The sequence below is a fragment of the Biomphalaria glabrata genome, chromosome 1 (genome assembly GCF_947242115.1).
Source record: "Biomphalaria glabrata chromosome 1, xgBioGlab47.1, whole genome shotgun sequence".
Taxonomy (NCBI): domain Eukaryota; kingdom Metazoa; phylum Mollusca; class Gastropoda; family Planorbidae; genus Biomphalaria; species Biomphalaria glabrata.
Genome location: NC_074711.1, coordinates 60,801,900 through 60,824,724, shown reverse-complemented (window position 1 = coordinate 60,824,724; position 22,825 = coordinate 60,801,900). Strand labels below are relative to the sequence as shown.

General features: G+C 33.4%; 2 protein-coding genes across 12 annotated transcripts in view; one reads left to right on the top strand and one right to left on the bottom strand.

Moving 5' to 3' along the window:
- Positions 1-18,701, top strand: LOC106066521 (RAB6A-GEF complex partner protein 2-like). 7 transcript variants are annotated; one of them, XM_056005639.1, is made up of 10 exons: positions 1-70; positions 9,388-9,503; positions 10,516-10,667; positions 11,328-11,357; positions 13,200-13,283; positions 14,155-14,304; positions 14,979-15,119; positions 15,224-15,351; positions 15,691-15,868; positions 16,261-18,701. In XM_056005639.1, exons 2-10 carry the CDS (start codon positions 9,403-9,405, stop codon positions 16,488-16,490), a joined length of 1,194 nt encoding a protein of 397 aa, XP_055861614.1. In that variant the 5' UTR covers positions 1-70; positions 9,388-9,402; the 3' UTR covers positions 16,491-18,701. The 7 variants fall into 7 exon arrangements, with proteins under 7 accessions (XP_055861614.1, XP_013081032.1, XP_055861638.1 ...); XM_013225578.2 differs by lacking the exon at positions 1-70 and adding an exon at positions 77-216; XM_056005663.1 differs by lacking the exons at positions 1-70; positions 11,328-11,357 and adding exons at positions 77-216; positions 11,210-11,230.
- LOC106066520 (carboxypeptidase Q-like) overlaps positions 18,045-22,825 on the bottom strand; it is a 17,333-nt gene continuing 12,552 nt past the window's right edge. For all 5 annotated transcript variants that reach the window (XM_056005627.1, XM_056005606.1, XM_056005599.1 and 2 more), the window contains exons 4-7: positions 21,293-21,378; positions 21,031-21,172; positions 20,462-20,626; positions 18,045-19,497 (exon numbers count right to left, since the gene is read on the bottom strand). In XM_056005627.1, coding sequence (XP_055861602.1) covers positions 18,907-19,497; positions 20,462-20,626; positions 21,031-21,172; positions 21,293-21,378 — 984 coding nt within the window. In that variant the 3' untranslated portion in view covers positions 18,045-18,906. The remainder of the gene's footprint in view (positions 19,498-20,461; positions 20,627-21,030; positions 21,173-21,292; positions 21,379-22,825) is intronic.

The following is a 22,825-nucleotide window of genomic DNA, read 5'->3' as shown; positions in this document are numbered from 1 at the left end:
CTGAGAGAAATGAAATAATCATAGGTCAGGGATCTGGACATAGACAAATCCTAAGGCTAATCTGAGTCTAGTTAAGTCTAGTATTTTATAAATAATCTATCTTATGATTATCTAAATCTAGACTAGATTCTAGATCTAAAAATCTATGTCTAGTCTATAGTCTTTAGTCTATCTACTAGAGTCTACACATCTAGATCTTTGTCTATAGAAATTAGGGTATTATTATTAATTATTATCTAGATCTAGTTACCTAGTAATCTAGTCAATCTAGATCTAGTATTTCTATTAGAGTAATAAATTAAATTATATTATTAGACAATATAGAGTCTAGATCTAGTTTGACATGTTTTAGTGTACACTAATTTTATTTTTCTTATGTAAAAAACAGATATTAGTGACAAAAGGTCATCCCGACCTTAGTGAAATTCTAGTACCTGAAAAAAAGTACACGTGCTAAGTTTTAAAATATCGTTGACTCGTTTAATCATAATAAATTTTGTATCATTGGAAAGCTGAATGAATTTTCTAAGTGTATGGTTTAAAACTAAAGATGTACGGAGACCTATATTTTTTTCCTTGTTATTTGAAAATTTCAAATTTTTCAGATTAAAATATTGTTACGTATTTCTGAATCTTCTGGCTAGATGTATTAGTTAGCACACAAATAAGAACACAGCAAAGAACTTGACGACTAAACTTTCAGTTTCATATAACTTTAATGACTATTAACTCTAACAATTCGTTACTGCAACATGTAGCGTAGAAGACTGTACAATATCTGTCAGTTTACAGTTAGCTATACTTCGTTGCAATTCATCTCTTCACTTCGTTGCAATTCATCTCTTCTCAACTTTCCTCGAGTCGTATTCCACAGAACAGACCAACGACACACTTCCCAGTGTCGCTCCAGGTCTCCCAAAGCTGAACCAAGTCGTACTCAAGTCTACCGAATCAGAGCCGCACACGTCTTACATCGACTGTATCGACTGTAACGGCTCAAGTCCACTGTAGTTCATTGTATAGACTTTAACGACAGTAGTCCACTCCAGTTAACTCTACCCCAGTTAACTTGCATCGAGTCGTACACATTTCTCTTCCACAGAGCCGCACACGTCTTACATAGTCTGTATCGACTGTAACGGCTCACTCACGACTCCATACGACTGACTTTCACATTAACTCTCTGGCTTATATAGAGTCTCTAATCGCTTGTCCAAAGTTGCACAAACACGGCTAGTATCCTCTGGAATAACACGTGAGGAAACGTCACATCCTGTCTTTGTTTATACATGTAGATTCCAGAAAACATCGGCTGCAGTGTCATCTAGCTGGGGTCACAAGTTGTGACCTCTATCCGTCACTGGACATTGCTAGTACCTTCTGGAATAACACGTAAGGACACGTCACATCCTGTCTTTGTTGATACATGTACATTCCAGAAAACACCCGCTGCTGTGTTATCTCGCCGGGGTCATACGTTGACCTCTACCTATCACTGTCATTTGTAACACTGCCCACTTCACCACGATACTGATGAAATCGATCGACGATCAAGTAGGAAGCTTTGCTTGTTGCCCCCTTCTCAGAGATGTTCTTTCAATCTGGCCGTTGTCCATCTTCTTTCCAAAGAAGAATGGGGGCCAAATCCTCATTTTTCAGTAGGTCCTCACAAATGTTTTTATCAATCTTGGTATGGAAACATCGACCTTCAGATGACGACATTGGGCAGCATTCTAACGAGTTCGTGTTTCACTAGCTGAGTTTTACATTTTCAAGCATCTTTTTACAAAGCTTCTTCAGAGATACACAGATTCATCACAGTACAGCAATATTCGCATGCTCTTCTTTTAAACAACAGCAACTGACTTGGGTTTGTACGATGTCTGTTGGGTTGATCTTCTTGTACAGTTCTGTCACAGATGGTTACTCACTACAGTTCTGACATCTTAAACTACTTCTTTTCTGTCCTTCTTGCTTCTGACTTAATTTGCGTTCTTCTAAAACCTCTGTTATACTTCATCAAACCTATTCTCATGAGGAATGTTCTTAGATTATTCTTTAATGGCTTCACACTTTCAACTGATTCGTAAGGTTTTCTTCTTTGGTTTGATGGTCCCGGACATAATCTTTTCTAACAACATGGGCTATGGAGTTTCATTAGTGCAGGTGGGGGTCTATCAGTGGGAGAAGTGGTGGGCTTGTTTTCTAACAACATGGGCTGTGGAGTTTCATCAGTGCAGGTGGGGGTCTATCAGTGGGAGAAAGGGTGTTCTTGTATCTTGATCTTGTTGGGGCCATCCACGTTGCACTCTGCATGTGTCGCTTTCTCCGCCTCCTCCACTTGATATTTCTTCGGTTGCGTTGATGTCGTTGTCGTTGTCTTGCTTTCTTGTCGATCAATGCTGATGGCAGCCACTTAGCACATAGGAAGGTATTGCATTTCATGGCTGTAGTCATCAAGGCTGTTGATCTAACAAGTTGCTTCAGCATTATTCTTCGATGGGTGCTTTGCAAATGAGCTGCAAGTCCACTTGAAGGCAAGGTGTCAAACACGTCATCACCTTCATCCGAGTCTGGAGGACTCGACTGTGGGGCAGGTTGATAGCATTCAACGTGCAAAGGTCCATCAACTTCAGCATCAGTTTCTATTGTAATTCCTTGACAATCACCAGGGCTTCTCGCGCCTACCTTGATAGCTGTACAAGCTTCTGTTAAGTCTAGAGCTTGTTGGTGTATTTCTTGGCATTCACAGTCTTCTTGCATAGCTACGTACGTACAGTTCTTTTCAAACGCATCAGTGCAGTAATCAAGATTCGAGTTCCTCTCGTAGACACTGGCAGATAGAAGACAGAAGTCTTTAAGGCCCACAGCAACAGGCTTGGACGCAGACCCAACGTTGTCTTGTTCTGTCTGGCTGGTTGAGGTACTCATATCGGGTATATCTCTAGCAAAATCTTCGGTTGAACTATAGGTCTCTTCTCTTGTTTCTTCAACTGTCTCATTCAGCTTCTCGTTGAAACAATAACAGCTATCGTCTCTTTTCATTTCTTGTGGGCCACATTCATTTGGTTTGCTATCACAGTCACAGACAGCACAACCATCACCAACATGCCTATCGTAATTGTCTGTATCGCCACATCCTTGGTTGGACAATTGTTCGATGTTCATCAATGGTGTAGCTCTTTCATCTGTCGACTCAATCTGATACTGCTGAATGTTCAGTAGCTCGTTCATCAGGATTCTTGTTTGATCTTTTATCGTATCTGTTTGTTCTTCTGTCTTGTTGGGCGTGGTAGCTATTAGTTCATTCTCATTCATGACTTTGATCAACTGGTTAAATGAAGAAAATCTGGTGTTGATTTCTGATTCTATCTTCTTAATGCTCTCTTTCACTGAGTTCATTTTGTATTGCAAAGTTCTCAGGAGCTCCATCGTATTAGGTTTGATTTCAAATTGGCAAAAGTCCGGATTCTCATCTTCCTCCAACAGGGCTTGTCTGAGACGTGCTGTTAGCGTTTCCTTATTTCCGTTAAGCTGTAGACCTCTTTCTCGAAGCTCTTGTCTAAGTTCTTTCATGTCAAGTTCATTAAGAAGTTTGGTGGAATACATTCTAGCCAGAAATATCCTACTTCTGACACCAATTGTTACGTATTTCTGAATTTTCTGGCTAGATGTATTAGTTAGCACACAAATAAAAACACAGCAAAGAACTTGACGACTAAACTTTCAGTTTCATATAACTTTAATGACTATTAACTCTAACAATTCGTTACTGCAACATGTAGCGTAGAAGACTGTACAATATCTGTCAGTTTACAGTTAGCTATACTTCGTTGCAATTCATCTCTTCACTTCGTTGCAATTCATCTCTTCTCAACTTTCCTCGAGCCGTATTCCACAGAACAGACCAACGACACACTTCCCAGTGTCGCTCCAGGTCTCCCAAAGCTGAACCAAGTCGTACTCAAGTCTACCGAATCAGAGCCGCACACGTCTTACATCGACTGTATCGACTGTAACGGCTCAAGTCCACTGTAGTTCGTTGTATAGACTTTAACGACAGTAGTCCACTCCAGTTAACTTGCATCGAGTCGTACACATTTCTCTTCCACAGAGCCGCACACGTCTTACATAGTCTGTATCGACTGTAACGGCTCACTCACGACTCCATACGACTGACTTTCACATTAACTCTCTGGCTTATATAGAGTCTCTAATCGCTTGTCCAAAGTTGCACAAACACGGCTAGTATCCTCTGGAATAACACGTGAGGAAACGTCACATCCTGTCTTTGTTTATACATGTAGATTCCAGAAAACATCGGCTGCAGTGTCATCTAGCCGGGGTCACTGGACATTGCTAGTACCTTCTGGAATAACACGTAAGGACACGTCACATCCTGTCTTTGTTGATACATGTACATTCCAGAAAACACCCGCTGCTGTGTTATCTCGCCGGGGTCATACGTTGACCTCTACCTATCACTGTCATTTGTAACAATATTTTGGACATAGATCTAGATCTAGTAAGAGAAAAAAATATTTTTTTCCCACTAGCCGTTAGAGGAACCTCTTATCTTTAGAATAAACTCAAGAAAATGTCATTAAAACACTCAGTTATAAAGCAATGTCTTTTCTTAGGACATGCTTAATTTCAGTTATGTAAAACCTGAACAGGAAATTGTTTTGATGTCAAATGTGTTTTTAGATCCAATATGGCCGCCTGTGAGAGTACCTAATCTAGTGCCTAGTCAATACCCACCCAATTATTTTATTACATATTGATATTGAATATTAAAAATTAAATATTATTACTGATTAGAATTACAATTTATTACTAGATCTATACCTAGTATCTAGATCTAATTTAGTAATTATTTACTTACTTAGACTTTCGACTTTAGTTACTAGACTGACTAGACTAGACTAGAGAATAGAGATAGTCTCAGATAGATCATAGTAGAGTAGAGGGTATAGAGTTGACTAGAGACTTACTAGAGTAGAGTCACTAAAGACTAGAAATATTAAATAATTATTATTATTATAATTATTCAAAATTCAAATTATTGTAATTAAATTAAATTATTAATATAATAATACTGAATGAAGGACTTAGACGTTTTAGATATATCACTAGATCTAGTCTTGAGTCTAGATCTGAGTCAATCTGACTAAATACTTAAAATTGACTTTGTAAGTTTGTTCTAGACTCTAGATCTATAGACTATAGATAGATCTATATAATATAATCATATAATCATTTATAATGGTAATTCTGAATGAGTTTACAGGTCAGCCATGTTTGATACTATTTATTTGTTATTGAATTGTTTATGTTCTAAAGAAATACTGAGAAAGTGTCTTAAAAAATACTAAGAATTAACATTTCTTCTGTGTTTTCAAAGCAATGCTATTTTCTTTTAATTTTGACTTGGTCAAATATACAATATATACATTTCTTGTCTATAATTAGAGCAATTACCAACTTAATGTGTAGTGTAGGCTACCCCTCTCCAGGCCCTCCCTCACCTAAAATCTTTTTGTTGTAACACTAAGTCTAAGTTGACTAAGAGTGACTGCGTAAATCATCTAGCTAGTGTCACTAGTGATCGTAGTGACAGCGTCAAGATTACTCTAGATTTAGATCTAAGATAGATCTAGAGAAGATAATTCGCACCTAACCTGAAAACTCCGTGAACTTTAGTCAATTTAATGATCTAGATACATTTAATGTCTAGATTACTCTAGAAATAGGCTAGATTCTCAATTTACTGTAAATCACTAGATCTAGCGTCTAGTGAAGATATTATCCCTGGTCTATCAGACCATGAGATCATAAAAATACACAGTCAGATAAAAGCAGTAGCCAATACAAAACCCAAAAGAAAAATCTTACTCTGGAATAAATGTAACCTAACACAACTACACCAAGCTGCATTAAACTTTCAACAAACATTCTTATTAGAAAAAGACATTAACCAACCAGTCGATGACCTCTGGAATTTCATTAAAAACCATCTTAAAAGCATTATAGAAAATCATATACCAACTAAATACACATCAAACAAAATAAATAAATGCTGGTTTAATAATAGACTAAAGAAGCTTTGTAAACAGAAGGAAAACCTATATAGAAAATTTAAAGAAACTAATGCAGAAAGAGTTTACAAAAAGTATATAAAAATTAAACACTTAACCCAAAAAGTAAGCAGACAGCTGCAGAGTGAATACATAAACAATGTAATATCTAAAGATAACAACAAAAACCTATGGTCATACATTAAGTCTAAGAAAATGGAAACAACAGGCGTAGCGCCATTAAAAGATGAACATAACATAATACATAATGATAATGAAACTAAAGCAAACATTCTAAACAAATACTTTGCATCAGCATTCTCAGCCCCAGGAGACAAAGACATATTACTGAATTTGAACCAAGTAGACAACATAGAAGATATAGTAGTACAAGAAAATGGAATTCAAAAACTATTAGCCAACACCAAACCAAATAAAGCTTCTGGACTTGATGGTATTCCAGCTAGATTACTCAAAGAACTAAGTAATGAGCTAGCCCCAGTGTTCAAAATACTCTTTCAGGCTTCACTTAACCAGGGCAGAGTACCAAAGGACTGGAAAGAAGCTAATGTCACCCCCCTATTTAAAAAAGGAGAAAAATCTGACCCAGGAAACTACAGACCAGTATCACTTACCAGCATCACATGTAAAATCCTAGAACACATAATATGTAGCAACATCATAAACCACTTAGACAAATATAATGTCCTCACACCATACCAACATTGCTTTAGGAAATATAGATCATGTGAAACACAACTAATAGGACTAATTGATGATTTTTCAAAAGGTTTAGATAATAGTGAACAAATAGATGCTATCTTACTAGATTTTTCTAAGGCTTTTGACAAAGTTCACCACCATAGTTTGCTTAAAAAATTAAAATATTTCGGCATTAATGATCCACTGCATCAGTGGATTAAAGACTTTCTGATAGGGAGAGAACAGTAAACTCAGGTGTACCTCAAGGAACAGTCTTGGGTCCACTACTATTTTTAATTTACATAAATGATTTACCAAATTGCATTACTTCAGGAACAAAAGTCAGATTATTTGCAGACGATTGCATAATATATAGAACAATAAAAACAACACAAGACACACATATTTTACAAAGAGAATTAGATGAATTACAGAAATGGGAATGAAATTGGAGCATGTCTTTCCACCCAGAAAAATGTCAGTTGTTAAGAGTAACAAAAAAACTAAAACAAATTAATTCCACTTATCTTATTCATGGCAAACCAGTAACACAGACTAAAAACGCAAAATACCTAGGTGTTATAATAAATGAAAAACTGTCGTGGAATCCACATATTGATGAAACTACAAAAAAATCAAACAAAGCATTAGGATTTATTAAAAGAAATTTCTATAAATCAAATAAGAACATAAAACTAAAATGTTATTTAACCTTGGTTAGGCCAATAATAGAATATGCATCCTCTGTTTGGGACCCCTCAACTCAAGAAAACATTAAGAAACTAGAACAGACACAAAATAGAGCAGTGCGATTCATAACAAACGAATATTCACATTTGACTAGAGTAACACCTTTAGTAAAATCACTAAATTTAGAAAGCCTTCAGGACAGAAGGCTCAAAAGTAAAGTAGCAATAATACATAAAACACTGAACCATAATCTACAAATACAAAAACAAAATTTAATAAAATACTCTGAAAGACACAAAGATAAAGGCACATTCCTCGTCCCATATGCTAGGACAAATTTGTACAAATACTCCTTCTTCCCTAGTGCTATTAGAGCATGGAATGGGTTGCCTGAGCTAGCCAGGAAAACCAGTGACTTGGCAGAATTTAAGTCATTGGTTAATATGCATGACTAAATGCATGACGCATAGGACGTAATCATCTTCTTTTTTGAAGTAACGTCTGTATTATATAAGATAAGAAGATAAGATAATTCTCTCACAGCCGTGAAAAGTCAGCAAATTTTAGTGACTTAGATCAAGAGTCTACATCTATGATAGATTCAGTGAAGATAATTCTCACACAGCAGTGAAAAGTCCGTAAAAGTTATTTCTGTCGTAAAAGCCAAGGAAACTAGTTGAAAAAGAAATTGTGAATAAAATAAACAACACTAACACTTGTAGTTGTAGGGTAGGTCTAATGTCCCCCCCCCCCCCCCCCCCAATCCAAAAGCCATTATTTAGTAAGCAAATAGGCCTGAATATTACAGGGTCTGTTTATTAGGAGGATTTAAGCACAGTTAATTAAAAAAAAAACAAATCTGAGAGAAAACCCTAGATTTAAGATTACAGTCAAAACAATAACAAAGATGGCTGACCAGTGAACTCATTCAGAATTACCATTATAATATTAACATTAACTAAATTTTAAGATCCCCAGGCATAGCCCCTCACATGAAATCATTAAAATGTTTTCAAATTATGCATAATTACGAACACAAAAAATAAAAACATGAACTCACTTATTCTACCAAAATTAGGTCGCTGGGAAAGTGACGGCTACGCGAACTTTTAGACTTATTTTATGTTTGCATGATTGAAACATTTGGTAATTCTTGCTATTGAGCATGATCTATGTAGTAAACAGAATTATTATGATATACTGTATGACTTTGCTACATGCAAGGCCCGTAAAGTAATTCTGTACGTAGTAAAGAATGAATAAAATGCATAGACGAATTTATTTTCTAATACAAACTCTTAAATTTCACTTTTTATCCGCTTCCCTACCCAAACTTGGCCCAGCGAAATCCGTTTCGCATAGGGCCCTACAATGGTTAAGTCCAGCCATACGATTTAGTGACCGGTCAATATACATAGTAGATTAATTGTTCTCTTTCCATGACTTCTTGGTCACATTGGTTAAGTCCGGCGCTGCTATTTAATGTTTGTAAAATGTTTGTTAGTAAAATGTTTTACATGTTTCGGATGTTCCTTCAGAGTTGAAGATAGTTTACTTCCTAGTCCAAACCTCCTGCAGGACGAAGGGGGATGGGAGCGGGCAGGGTTTGATAAATCCAAACGACAGTCCAGCGCACAAACCGCACGACCAGGAAGCCATCTGTAGTGACCGGTGAATACTTGTTCTCTCCCCCTCTTGTTTTTTCGTGGGGTGACTATCTGCAGAAGTAAGAGAAGTGATCTTTCCTTTACTTCTTCTTCTCATCCAAACCCTTGAGCGACAAAGAGAATTATATATATAGATTATATGCATCTCGGGTGATTTTCATTTTCAAGCTTGTTTTCACCATGTAAATACTTGTTTTCACTTCTTAGCTTGAAATTCAACCACTCATTCTAAGAATTTGATTCTGCATTAGGTATTTCATATAATAATGTTGGAGGTTGTGGCAAGTCTTATTCGAGGCCCTGTCTTCTTGGCAGGTGAAACAATCAACTGTGAAGTGACTTTTACAAACACATCTCCTGACAATAAGTAAGTTTTTTTATTTCAAAATAATAAACTACTTTTTTAAAACTTTTTACCCTGTTATTTTGAATTGTCTATTTCTAGGTACCTAATGTTCTAATACTTCATTTGTTTTTAATGTATTTTATGATTGTTTTAAAAAATTTTAAAGTAAACTTATTAGCATAATTGATTCCAATTGTTTGATGAATGAAATATATAAGAAGAAACAACAAAATGACAAATATAAACTCATGCTTTGAGTGTATACCAACACTTCCTTGGGACTATTTCTAAAAGAAATTAATCATGATGTCTCCCAATTCAAAGCAAATTTAAATTTCAAAGACAATGATATCAATAATAAACTACATTTGCTATAGACATTTTTATGGACATCTTATTCATATGTATCTTTGAAAGACATTTTTGTCTTACAATTTATCGTACTGTTGGTAATTCATCAATAGTTAGTTCTTAAAAGGCTACGAATGCTCCTTAGATTCACCTCTGTTTGTAGTACATCATTTCATCTCTATTTTAACTCACTCTGTAGCGATTTATTGTTTTTGTATCATTCTCAATGAGAACGACATATATTTATGACTGTTGTGGTTATTTGTGCTCAGAATGTCTGGCTGCAATCAGTGCATGTCTTAGTCAGTGGTAGAGGTCACCATAAAATTTTTTCAGTTAACCCTCTTTTGCTCTGCATTAGCACATCTGGTGTTTTGTATGCCACTTGCACCAGTTCACACTGTAAGGCACTAAGAATTTCTGATATTTGCTGCAATAAAATACAAACTACATGCATCACTGCTTTTAAGAACATTATGAATTCAATTGCTTAAAATTTATTTTGATAACTTTTTATTGTTTTTTATATTATTAATGTTTTTTTTTTTTGTTTTTTATATTAGCCAAATATTTTATGGATGTACAGATTAATATTTTTGAAAACACCTATAGCCAACACAATGTTTTCCATATATTTATATAGAAGCTTATTTAGCTTTGGAATAAATATTGTTTATTTTAGCTCTGGGGATGAGGTCTTAGCATGGTCAAGTGTCCAGATAATTTGTCAATGTACAGTGAGTGAGTCTAGAGTAATGCTTCCAAGAAAGAATGCTCTGTCTACAGAAGAAGTATCCACTTCAGGATGTGAAACTTCATTTGTTCCTAATCGAGGTAACATTGTGATTGATGGGCTCAAGTAATAGTGATTAATCAATTGTCGAATTTCATAGGATTTTGAAAGAGTTGAAAATAGCTGTTTAGTCTTGTGTAAAACATTCTATAATTGTTAACATTTTTAGGACCTTTCATTAGTGTATAACCTTTATTGAATTCATCAAATTTGTAATTTATTTAATCTGATTTAGATTTGTTAAAAGTATTTAATATTAAAAAATGTAATATTAGAAAAAGAAGTAATTTTCAAGAATAAGGATATATTCTTGTGGATATAATTTGATTCTTGGTTACTTGTTCTATATATTAATTTGCTATAAGAAGACTATATAATATAAACATATCATTTTAACATTTCTTTAACTGATTCAACTTTAACTAAATTGGCCTATAGGGCTGCTAAAGATTAGTATTAGCTTTTTTTTTTTATTATAATACTCATTCTTTACACAGATCATGGTATATATATTATTTCTGTATATTGATTAAGCCATTTAATTTTCCTTAAAAAATACTTTCATTTCCTGAACATCTCCAAGACTTGGGATTATATACCAAAGTTAAGATTTAGGATTTATTTTTCCTTTGTTTACCTAGTTATTAGGTTTAATAGCAGGCTAGAAGCATGAGATGATGTACTGTTTTTGTTCATTGTAGGTTCATGTAGATTAATCATTTCTGAAGAAGGTTTGTCTCATCCTTATCATTATTTCATTTCAAAGGCAAGAGCCGAGTTATAAATTTGACCAAGCTAGAATGGTTTAAAAAAAGAAAGAACATACATTCTTCTATGGCTTTTTTTTTTGTTTCTATTATATAACTTTTCACAAATACATTTCTCAACTTTTGTTTTTTTGTATCTGCTTTTTGGGGTTTTAGTTGCTTGTATTAAGATTATACAGGTCAAATGATACAGCTGGAATCTTTGTTCTTTATTCTATGAACTTAATTTTTTACATTTCTAGAAAGTATTTAAACAAAAATTCTTTGTTGAGCATGAGCTTTCAAAATTAAAGTGGGGGAGACTTTTATGACAAACATAATGAGCTTTTCTGTATCATTGTATCAAATTAAAGAACTTAATGTAACCACTTAAAATATATTTTATGACACAATCACAGACTAAATTTCTGCCATTTGACACACTCTGTGTTATGTATTGGACTATTGGATCTCTTACCTTCAACTGTCTGGTGTACTGTAAACAATATGCTGATGCGGATTTACTGTGGCATTTTAAATAAATGGACAGAAAAATCTGAAAGACTTTTAGTTTATCAAAATTAAAATGGACAAAATAGGCACAGAGATTTATGAGTCACAAACATACATGAAGATCCGAACCTGGGTTTATGTGATAAGTTTGGTTCAAACACTTTTACTTACCAAATGCTTTTTGTATTCAGTTAATCTTACAACTGGTAGGGAAAAAAAGTATTTATGGTAGATTACGTTTAGGTAACAGAAAATGGAATAGGAAGAAAAGGTTGAGACTAATAATTTTAGCTTGGTGATGCGTATATATGGAAATAAATAGGCATTTATTTCATGTTGATTTATATTTTTAAAATTGTCCTGATATTTTTGTAAATCAATTTAATATATATTTATGACAGTTTTTTTTTTGTTTTGTTTTTTTCTGAAAATATTTGGTAACTTAATTTTGCATGATGGGATTTAAAAAATAAAATGGAGTGTGGATTAAGTACAATTTAAAATATAAAGAATTTATCTCATTTTTAAAGTGTATTACGATTTTATTATTGAAATTTCATAAATAGTGTGGGCTCATTTGTATTTTTATATGACACTTTCAGATATATCCAAGTTTACCAACATTAATTGTAAAAAGTAAAAATATGTTTCTTCCTTTTTTTAACGTATACGTATGATATATGTATGTATGTGTGTTTCTATATTAGTTAAGCCAAAAATACTCAAATGTAGGAAATGTTTCTTTTCTAATTACTTTCTAAAAATAATGTGTGCTTACTCTGTCAAAAAAAATCTATTAGGAGTCAGTTTAAAATTAAATTAAATGTATCTAGACTATTTTGTATTTAAAAAAACAAATAACTGCTTTTTTGTTTCATTCATACATATCTACACCAGACTTATGCATATATTTATTTTGCTTTTCATTTTTTTTCTTCTAAGCTGATTTGCACATTATTCTAGACTTTAGTTAAAATTAATATTTATCATAAAAGAGCAATTTAAAAAAAAAGATAAATTAACTCAAGTTTTACATTATGACAGTAATAGTACTATTTTCAGTATTAGTGTTTCTGATAATCATACAGCTAGTTATCTTAATATTGTATAATGTTCTTTTCATTATAACACTAGATTCATTTCAAATGCCAGGATTTACATATGTCTGTAGGTTTCCTATACATCTATGTGCATTGAAAAGATTTTGTTTAGATAGCTGATGACCATTCATAATCATAGTTTTCCTCATGTACTATACTAAATGTGTAGTTTCTGAATATCCTATTTATCTTTGTTGCTGTTTTTGTTTTTCAGGTGAGAGAGGACTAACTGTTCTTTGTACCAAGCCTAAAATTTTGTTTTGTGATTTGAAACTTTCCCCAGGCATGAAAAGGTCTTGTAAGTACATGACATTTTGGCCATCTGGCTTAATGTATTCAGTACCATTTTATGTAAGCTTTTTAAAGGTTGCCAGCATAGTAAAACTTGCATGCAGGTCCTGTGGTGAAATAGTTGATACTTGTATATGTTTGTGTAGTGTCATCAAAATGTGTTCAAAACCTTGATTTGTGTGTTATATTCTATGCATCTTTTGTCAGTTCATGTGTGGTTATAGCTTAATAAGGCCTTGTTTTAGGCTTCTCTACTGTGTTACATTAGTCCTTATTACTGGTCAAAAATTCTTTTTGGGACAATGATAAGTTTTAAAAACAGAGCTACAGGATAAAACATATTTTTAAGACTACATTCGTAGAAATAAAAGTTTTTCTAACTTGTCTTCTCCTGTAAGACATCATGGAAAAATACATACTTGACTGTGGAGACAGAGATGTTAGATGTCTTTTTAAATTAAACAATAGCTTATCGGACTTATGTTGGTTGTTGTGGTGGTCACATGATATTGATCATCAACCATAGACTCATGTAATCTTGACATTGCCTGACTCAAACTTTTAAGTTTTGAATTGGCGATTTTAAAGTCTCCTCTTTTTAAAAATTAACAACATTACTTTCTGTTAATCGGCTGGAAATATCTGAGTTTTTTTCAATTCCAATGTGTATAGATCTGTTTGTCCTTGCATTTATTTTGAAACTTGTATGATATATTCTTTCATTATCAAGTGCTTGAATATTTGCAGCAGTATAGATTATACAATAGGTGTTGAATGTGGATTTTTAATAATTTTTCTTACATTTTTAAAATATCTCTGTCATTTTAAGCTTTAAAATAAAACTATCCTGTCATTTTACCTAACTTCATACTTTACAGACCAGTTTGAAGAAGTCATCCCAACTGATGCACCTCCCTCGTTTAGAGGTCAAGCAGTCAAATATTCATATAAAGTTATTGTTGGTACTCAGAGGTTGGAAAAAACAACCAAAATTGTACGAGTTCCTTTTAGAGTCCTAGTCCTTTATGGTGAGATAGATGTATTAACAATCCATTTGTATAATCTAATTATCTCTCTATATAATAATAATAATAATAATAATAATAATCTTTATTATCCGTAAGGAAATTTGTCTTACAATTTGTGCATTACACCAAACAAAAAACATTATAACTATAAGAAACCAAAGTGTACATTCACACCAGACTCACTCATAATTTACATGTGACAAAGTTTATACCAGATTGTTCTTATTTAATGATTTGATTGCCAGGGGAACAAAAGAGTGTTTGTGTCTGTTTGTCTTTGCTATCGGTGTCTTGTATCTCTTTTGTGATGGTAAAATCATATACAGTCTAAAAATTCTCTTAAAAACAAATTTCCAAATTAAATTTAACTCTTTATTTACACTATGGAAAAAGGTTATAGGATGTATATGGGCCCTAATGTAATTAAATTGGTACACCTGATTACAGAAACATGAAAAGCTAACTCATTTTTTTTTAAATAAGTAAACCATTTCTATTAAAGGCCTGAACTATTGTCATACATAAATCAGTTAAAGATTTTAATCCATTTCAATGTAATGAAATAAAAATCTATTTCTGCAGTATTGTTTAAAAGTGATAGGTGATTTTCACACTCATATCTTACCTATCTTTAGAAATATTTAATAGTTGCATTGTTTCTTTTTATTTTACAGGTTTAAATGATATAAGTGTATACAATGAGAATGAAGAAATATCTCCTAGTAATCCATTTTTACATAACCACAGGAAGGAAAATTCTGTTCTAGATGTGGCCCTTCAAGTTATTTCAACTGTAACGGCTAGAAAAGCTCCACGTAAGAGATTTCCACTTTGTTTACAATTGTTAATTAAGTGTCTAGTTTTTGTTTAAATTAAAGTCACTTATATTTCAATATTGTAATTTTTTTTACTTTTCCAGATTCTTACAATATAACCAATGCCCGAGGTAGAGTAGCAAAGTTCTTACTTTTTAAACAAGCATATAAACTTGGTGAAGACATTGTCGGGATGTTTGATTTCAGCGTTGGTACAGTTACTTGTGTTCAGGTAGAATATTGTATAGTAATGAAACTTTAAATTGTGTTTGTCAAATCTTGTTGTTAATTTTTGTTTTTCAACTTCAAAAATGCTGTAATTAAAAGAAAGTAATCAGTGAAAGTAAAAACTTAAAATATCTGATCATTAGCAATATCTTTCATTTACTAGAATTTAAAAAAAATCATTACTGAAACTAAGATTGTAACCCAAAATATGTTGGATAATGAATTGTTATTTATAATGTTGCAAAATAAATTGTGGATGCTATGTGTTCTGTAAGGGTCATATAATGAAATGAGAATCACAGTAATGAAGCTTGTACATGAATAATGTTTAATTTCTTCACAGTACTCAGTGACATTACAAAGTGAGGAGCAAGTCTCAGAAGAATGTAGGAGAAGGCTCAGCCAAGGCACAGCGGTGACATCTTATGTCAAACATCAGGAAATGTGTCTACACACTGTCAGAACACACATGAACATACCCATCCCGTTGACTGCAACCCCAGGATTTATGACCGATATAGGTCAGATATTTCAAAATTCAACTATTGTTAAACAATTGAGTCCTTTACCTAAACTGTTACAAGTGTGAGGCCTCTCAGGAAACATTTAAAGGAGTGCTGACTTACAGAATTGCCTTGTTTTTAGCCTTAAAAATAACTGAGCAAGAAGTCCTCTCTACCTGTTGAATTATTTCTATTAAATGTTTTCTTAGAAATTAAGTAATGAAAATAATTATGTAAATGTTGAATGTTTATGATTTGAACATAGAGCAGCAGCACACTAGTCAAAACTTGACTTTGTTTCTCCTACCTTTCTATAGTCTATTATGCTGCTATTTCATGTTTACATTATCAATAACTTATTACAATCTTCAAAATATTAATTACCAATATTTTATTTTATTTACATTTAGTTTGCCAGCGATGGCGGCTGCACTTTGAATTTGTCACTTCTTTGGATGAAATCAGTGGACCAGACTCCTTACCCAATGATGGTGGTGAAAGACAGTGGCAAGGGCCGTCCACTTTGAATGTAGAAACTATGGTTTGGGACTTACCTATCAAAATTTTCCCAACTAATCCCATTCACGCATCTAGTGTAACATTGATGAAAACAACAGCATCTATTCAAATGAACAATTAGGGTCCAATGATATTTATAATAGGGAAAACCTATATTATCATGTTAATTAAAAAATACTCTTTGGTATTAGTACAGTTCTGTAGCATAATGATATATACCAAAGGTGTTTATTGTTAAAAGAATTACTTAGATAAGCAACTATAGCAGTGAGATGATTATTTTAAAAATAACTTTAAATTAAAAAAAAATGTGTTACTATTACTATCTCACAAATGTCTTTTTTCATCGACATAAATAGATTAGAAAATGTATTACATACAATCATAAAATCAAAAAGATAGTTTTAATGTGAATAATATGGTGCTCTTACCAAAAACAAAAATAAATGCACTGATAAATTGAAATAGAATAAATGTAAAACAATTTCTGTATTATTTTATGAATTCTAAGGTTAGCCAACAAATGTAAGCTCATAATGTTACATGGAAGGACATAAGGATATTGTTGTCATACTTTCAAACATTTTCTAACTAATGTATTGATGTTTTGCATTGGCTAGAGAAAGATTAGTAATGATGTCCATCACACTAGCCACTGAAATACTGTTAGATGGCTGAATAACATTTTATTTAAAACAATATAAATTCATTATGTCGCCATTTTCTGGCTTGATTTAAAATTATTTTTTATAGTAAATCTGGTGTGAAGAATTGTACCTTTTCTGATTTAGTTGTGACTTCTCTTTCACCATGACAGCAAAATTACTGTAGCTTAGATTTTTAAGAAAGATTCAGATTTTTAAAGTTAATCATAACATGAGGAATCAAGAAGTTGTCTTTGTGCAAAGATAATATATTATAATTTTTTAGTATGTTTATTTGCTTAGGTAGAGTTAATGTATCTCATTCTTTAATTGTCATTAGAATAAAATACAAGGTTTTCTCTCATTACAATTAAAGCATTTCTAGAAGAATTAGTTGAAAAAAATTGAATCTCTGAAGCTTCTGAGAATGTTTTGCAGAATTTAGTTTTTCACATTTTTTTTCTCCTTTTTAAGTGGAATGAGTTTAAATATAATAAAACTTGTATCAGTTAATGGGACCAAATTTGACTAATGCAATCAATCTCTTTTGAGTAGATTAATATATGTACAATGGCTGTGTATTGTTTGTTGTCCAATATGTTGATATTGAACTATGACTTAAATTTTTTTTTTTTTGTTTCTAAGTTTATAATGTAGGTTTAATTTTCCTGGTAATTTTTATTCAAATATTGTTGATAAGGAGAGGACATACAGTTTCATTATATTACATGTTGACCTATTCTCTTCTAGTAAATAGAAAGTTTTACTTTGTCATTGAATTAGGACTGAAGATGGTGTTGCATAGTTTTATAGACTGAAATTTAAAAGCATTTTGATCTCAGCTGTCAAACCTGCATACTTTATGAAAGGGCCAGGTGAAGTCTCATTCCCAAAATACCTCTCTATGGAACACTGCCTGATCTGGAAACCACTGCAAACGTAATCTCAGATATAATTATTTGACCTGTTAAAAATGAGAATGTTAATAAAAAAAAATCTCCATTATATGGACAACAATTTAAGCAGGAGAATTTAAAATATAGCTTGAAGTGCTATAAACCATGTGATCTTTTATTATCAGAAGACTCAAAATTTCCAGCATAAAAGGATCTGCTTATCCAGACAAACTGAGAAGATGTGATTTGGTTGAATTGGTCTGTTTTGGTTTTCATATTGTCTTTTTTCTTTGTCTTGTGATTTTTGTCTTGCTTACTTCCACTAACCTCATTCAGCAACACACACACAAAATACAGAGCATTAAAGGTTAGATTACATTATTTCTCTATGTTATTCCACATTAGAGAATTTGTTATGTATATGTTTTTTTTCCTGTGTAAACAATTTCTGTTATCCAGGGCTATGCACTGCATTTCCTGAGCCTCCTTATGTGGCTATTGAAGCCTATGTAAGCCCTGAATATTCAACTGCACACTGGGCTAACTATTCCAACTGGAGCCTGTGTGGATTGCCATGACTTTCAGCTCTGGCCCATTTCTTCTGAACGTTTGCTTGTCCTCAGTGATTTCCTTCAGTTCTCAGAGTGTGTGCCCTGTCATTTGTTAACCAGTTGACATTTCCTTCCTCGTGAATTATTTATTGACAGATATCATGATGATGTTTTCTTTCTTTATGGCATTAAAAAATATGTAATCTGTCTATGTAATTAGTAAATAAACCAAATAAATAGATTTGTTTCTTGTCTTTGTACTTTCTTTTTGTTGGAGACTGAACAATGCTATTTTAAAATGTTGAGTAGGCCTACTTTATTGGTAAGTTGTGATTATCATAGTTTGGTTGTATAATTTTTTATTTCATATTTATTATGAAAAAAATATAACAAATGATGCACATTGTAATAACTGCACAATAAAATCCGTTTTCAATGTTCCTATTTTATTTAAGAGAAATGGTTCTGTTCGCTGGCAACATGTTTTCTAAATCTGCCAGTGTGTATGCTGTCACAGCCCAGACTGCTGAGCACAAATCCATTTCATCTGGATCCTGCACTGTCATAGTGTCCCCCTGGCTGTGGTGGTAATAGAAATAGCTAGCATCATCAGTTTTGAGGCTTGCCCCTGGCACACCAAGTGATGGCCAGTTAAACACATCGGTCAGATCTGCATCTGGGGCAACATTTGAGGCATTCACTCTTTTTAGCAGCGTGGCAGCGAGGTATTTGATGATTTTCATGGCCTGGTCAGAGCCTGTGAACAGCAACCCTTGAGGGGTGAATGTACCCATATCTGACTCCATTACAATGTTCATGTTTGTGCTTTCATTGCGGTGAACTCTGAAATATTCCTGGCCTCCTTGAATGCCTTCCTCCTCACATGTCCATAGGACTACTCTCAGCGTACGCTTTGGCCGAAGACCAAGTTTGCGGACAACAGAGAGAGCTTGCCAGGATATAAATGCACCTCCTCCATCATCCATAGCTCCTTGACCAACATCCCAACTGTCCAGATGCCCACTGACAAGTACTACCTAAAATACAAATGAAAGCACTGCAATAATGGTCTGATATAATAAATTGTGAAAAGTAAATAATTCAATGACTTTTTATTAAAGTACATTGTAATACCTGTTCTTTGTCAAGTAATTTGCAATGATTTAAGTTTTAATTTAACTAAAAAAAATTAATTAAGATCAAAGTTCAATTAGTTAAAATCGTAGTTCAATTAATTTTTGTTAGTTACAAACTAAAAAGTTAAATTGAACTGTGTTAAACTTTTCAAAATGTGGTAGCGGTTGAAACGCTCATCTGTTTTCTGATTATACACGTCATATCAACAGCGTTGATTATTTTTTTAAATGATGCGATTAACAACTATTTAGTCACAGTCTGCATTTGAAGAGGGATTGGTCAAGTAAGATGGTGGTAGAAGTTATGGAGCCAATATCTGCACTGGAACGTAGCAGCACTATAAATGTCGTTAAACATTTTTTTTTGCCAAAAGCTTTAATGCAATATTATGAATGGGGTTGTTCAGATATTTTTTTTCGGCACTTGGTAGTGTTTAATTTCTGTTAGTTTCTAGTGGGAATCTGATAAGCGTGTTAGGTCAATATTTAGTGATTTTAATAACTCATTAGCGGTAAACAATAATTTATTAACCGCAGGTACATCAAGTACTAGTACACACTTTTTATAGCTTAAACCTTAGATGAAGCTGAAGTGTATAATAGATAGGACTAATAGTCTTTATTATACCTATTATTGAGATCTAAGTCTAAATCTTAAGTTAGGCCTATATAGATAAGAACATTACGATAATAAATAATAAACTGCCCAAACACAACAAACAGCCAAATTGTTCTCCTAATCGATACCAAAAAAACAGTCCTACAAAGCCTTTAAAAAAAATGTCACAGTGACCTCTCCTAGATTTAGACCTCTAGAGGACTGTGCCATCTAAATATATGCAGAATCTTAGGAGTCTAACTTTACCTGTTCAGGATACTGGCTCCCTTTAATTTCTGCCACAGTGTTGTAGGACGTCACAGGGCTGAGATTCTGTGCCTCCATGTAGAGTGTGACTGTGATGTTGATTCCTCTCCTTGAGAGTCTCCACATCAGCTCAGCATCTTCCACTGTGATGCTGGCTGTTGGTATCTGTCCAAAGCAACATTTTATTTACTGGTACACTATACTACATCCAATCAGTCTATCTGGATTTCTTAGTAGGCCTACATAGAAACTTATTGTAATTGGAGACATAGATGAGAAATGTGCTTTTTTATTAAATTTTATTTATTATGCATGAAATAATATACCTTAAATTAAAAATAAACTTTTTCACTGTTTACATACTGTGTAGGTATTAATAATCTGTTATACCTACTAAAGTAGTAAAGACATGCACCATAACTGGCCTGGTTATCTCCCCTTGTCACCAACACAGACACAAAACACACTTTTTATAACCCTATGGCAGTACTGCAGCATTGTTTGACAATTAACACGCCCATGTTCCTTGCACTTAAGAGACTATTCTCCCATTATGTATATGGGTATACCTTCTTTGCCCAGTCATCCGAAGACTGCTGTCCAGTGTGGGGGCTGTTGATGGATAATGGTGTTACACTCCGTACAAGAGCAGCAACTGCCCCCAATTTGGCTGCTTCTATTCCTCCTTGACTTCGGTATTCAACACTTTGGCTGGAAGTCAAGCACACGAACACCATCACTAGATTAGTTTCAATGTTAATAACTGAGCGATACATTCATGTTTAGCCAATGGTAATTAAAAACAATGTTTCTAAGTAATATTTGGTTTACCCATAATTCTCCCAGACTTGATTGTAAACAACGATCTTTCCTTTGACTTCGCGTGCTCGATCGCGAAGTTCGTCAAATGTCCGAACCTGAAATAATACACTTTGTGTAAATCTTTTGTAAGTAGATTCAAATATTTTAATTATTATCAAATAGTTTTATGATTGTCAAAGATATTTGTTTAAATAGTTTTGTTCATAAGAATGCGTGCCTATAAATCGACCGCTATGACTAAAAAGCTGCTCTGTTATTTATAATTAGAAAGGTCTACATAACGTCTCCCTATTGAAAGACGTAGCCTTTCATTGTAATTTGGGAAGTACCGTAATTGTGTACGACAACAAAGAATGGAGATAGCTATCGTCTATATTCTATATCCCGCGAATCTTGGATTCGCAAAGCATATAAATTGCTTTGGGAATCTCGGCATTCTAAAGCTGTCACTATACATAGGTATTATAAAGTGTGTGCGTGTTTCTGACATCATCATGAGAAAAACTAGGTGGATAATTTGGTTGAATAAATTCTGATGTAGGCCTAACCACGAGGAACTCTCTTCAAGTTAGAAATAGGGAAGTGGGAAATAGAGAGGGGCGGGACACCAGTGCCAGAAAAACGTGCAAAATTTGTTTGTTAGAGAGAGTTGTGTTTTTGTGTAGATGTTTCAAGATGATAATTCACTCGTGTTCTAGATTGAAGTTGAAAGCTGCGTATATAGGCTATTGTTTATTTCAGTTGCCTTCAGTTTGGTTTAAAGAGATGCTTTGCATTTAGAAATTAATACAAATACAACAGTTTAGTTGTAGGCCTACTGGCTGTTCGTAGTTACAATCCAACGACTGACTATTCAACACTAGCCCGCATCTTAATTAAATGATAACGTTTTTTGGATAGTTCGAGTGGACACCTTGTGAGAACTCTTGACCTAGAGTTTAAATTTGGTAGAACTACTATGTAACGTTATTGTTAAAACTTACAATAACAGAACGGATTAGAAAAACAAAAAAAAAAAAAAGGGGGGGGGGGAGAGATTTCAACCAAAAGACATTTAATGAACAGGTCATCAAATCTATTGTGTGTCTTAAAAATCTAGCTTATGTAGCCACATTTGTTTCGCCTTGCAAATAGATTTAATCTTGGAAGGAACAAATCCGTTTATCGTGTATGTGGAGTTACTATTGCGTGTTTCTGATGTAACCATTACTAAAGTTATGGCAAACAATTTTTGTGTAGGCTATTAGATGAATAGAATTTGATCTAACCACGAGTAGATCCATCTCATTTGAAGTTAGAAATAGCAGAGTGAAAGTTGAAGTGAGGGGAAAAGAAGAGACAAGTGACAGAAAGACGTGAGGTATTTAGAGTGAGTTGCATTTTGTTGAAATTGATATCCAATGTCATGATTTCCCTTGTGTTTCGATATAGGCCTACGTCAAAATTGATGTTGAAATCTATTTGTAGCCTATATTGTTTTAAAGAAGTTGGTTCAAGTTTATTTAAGTTCGGCATTAAAAAATTAATATGCCTTCAAATGCT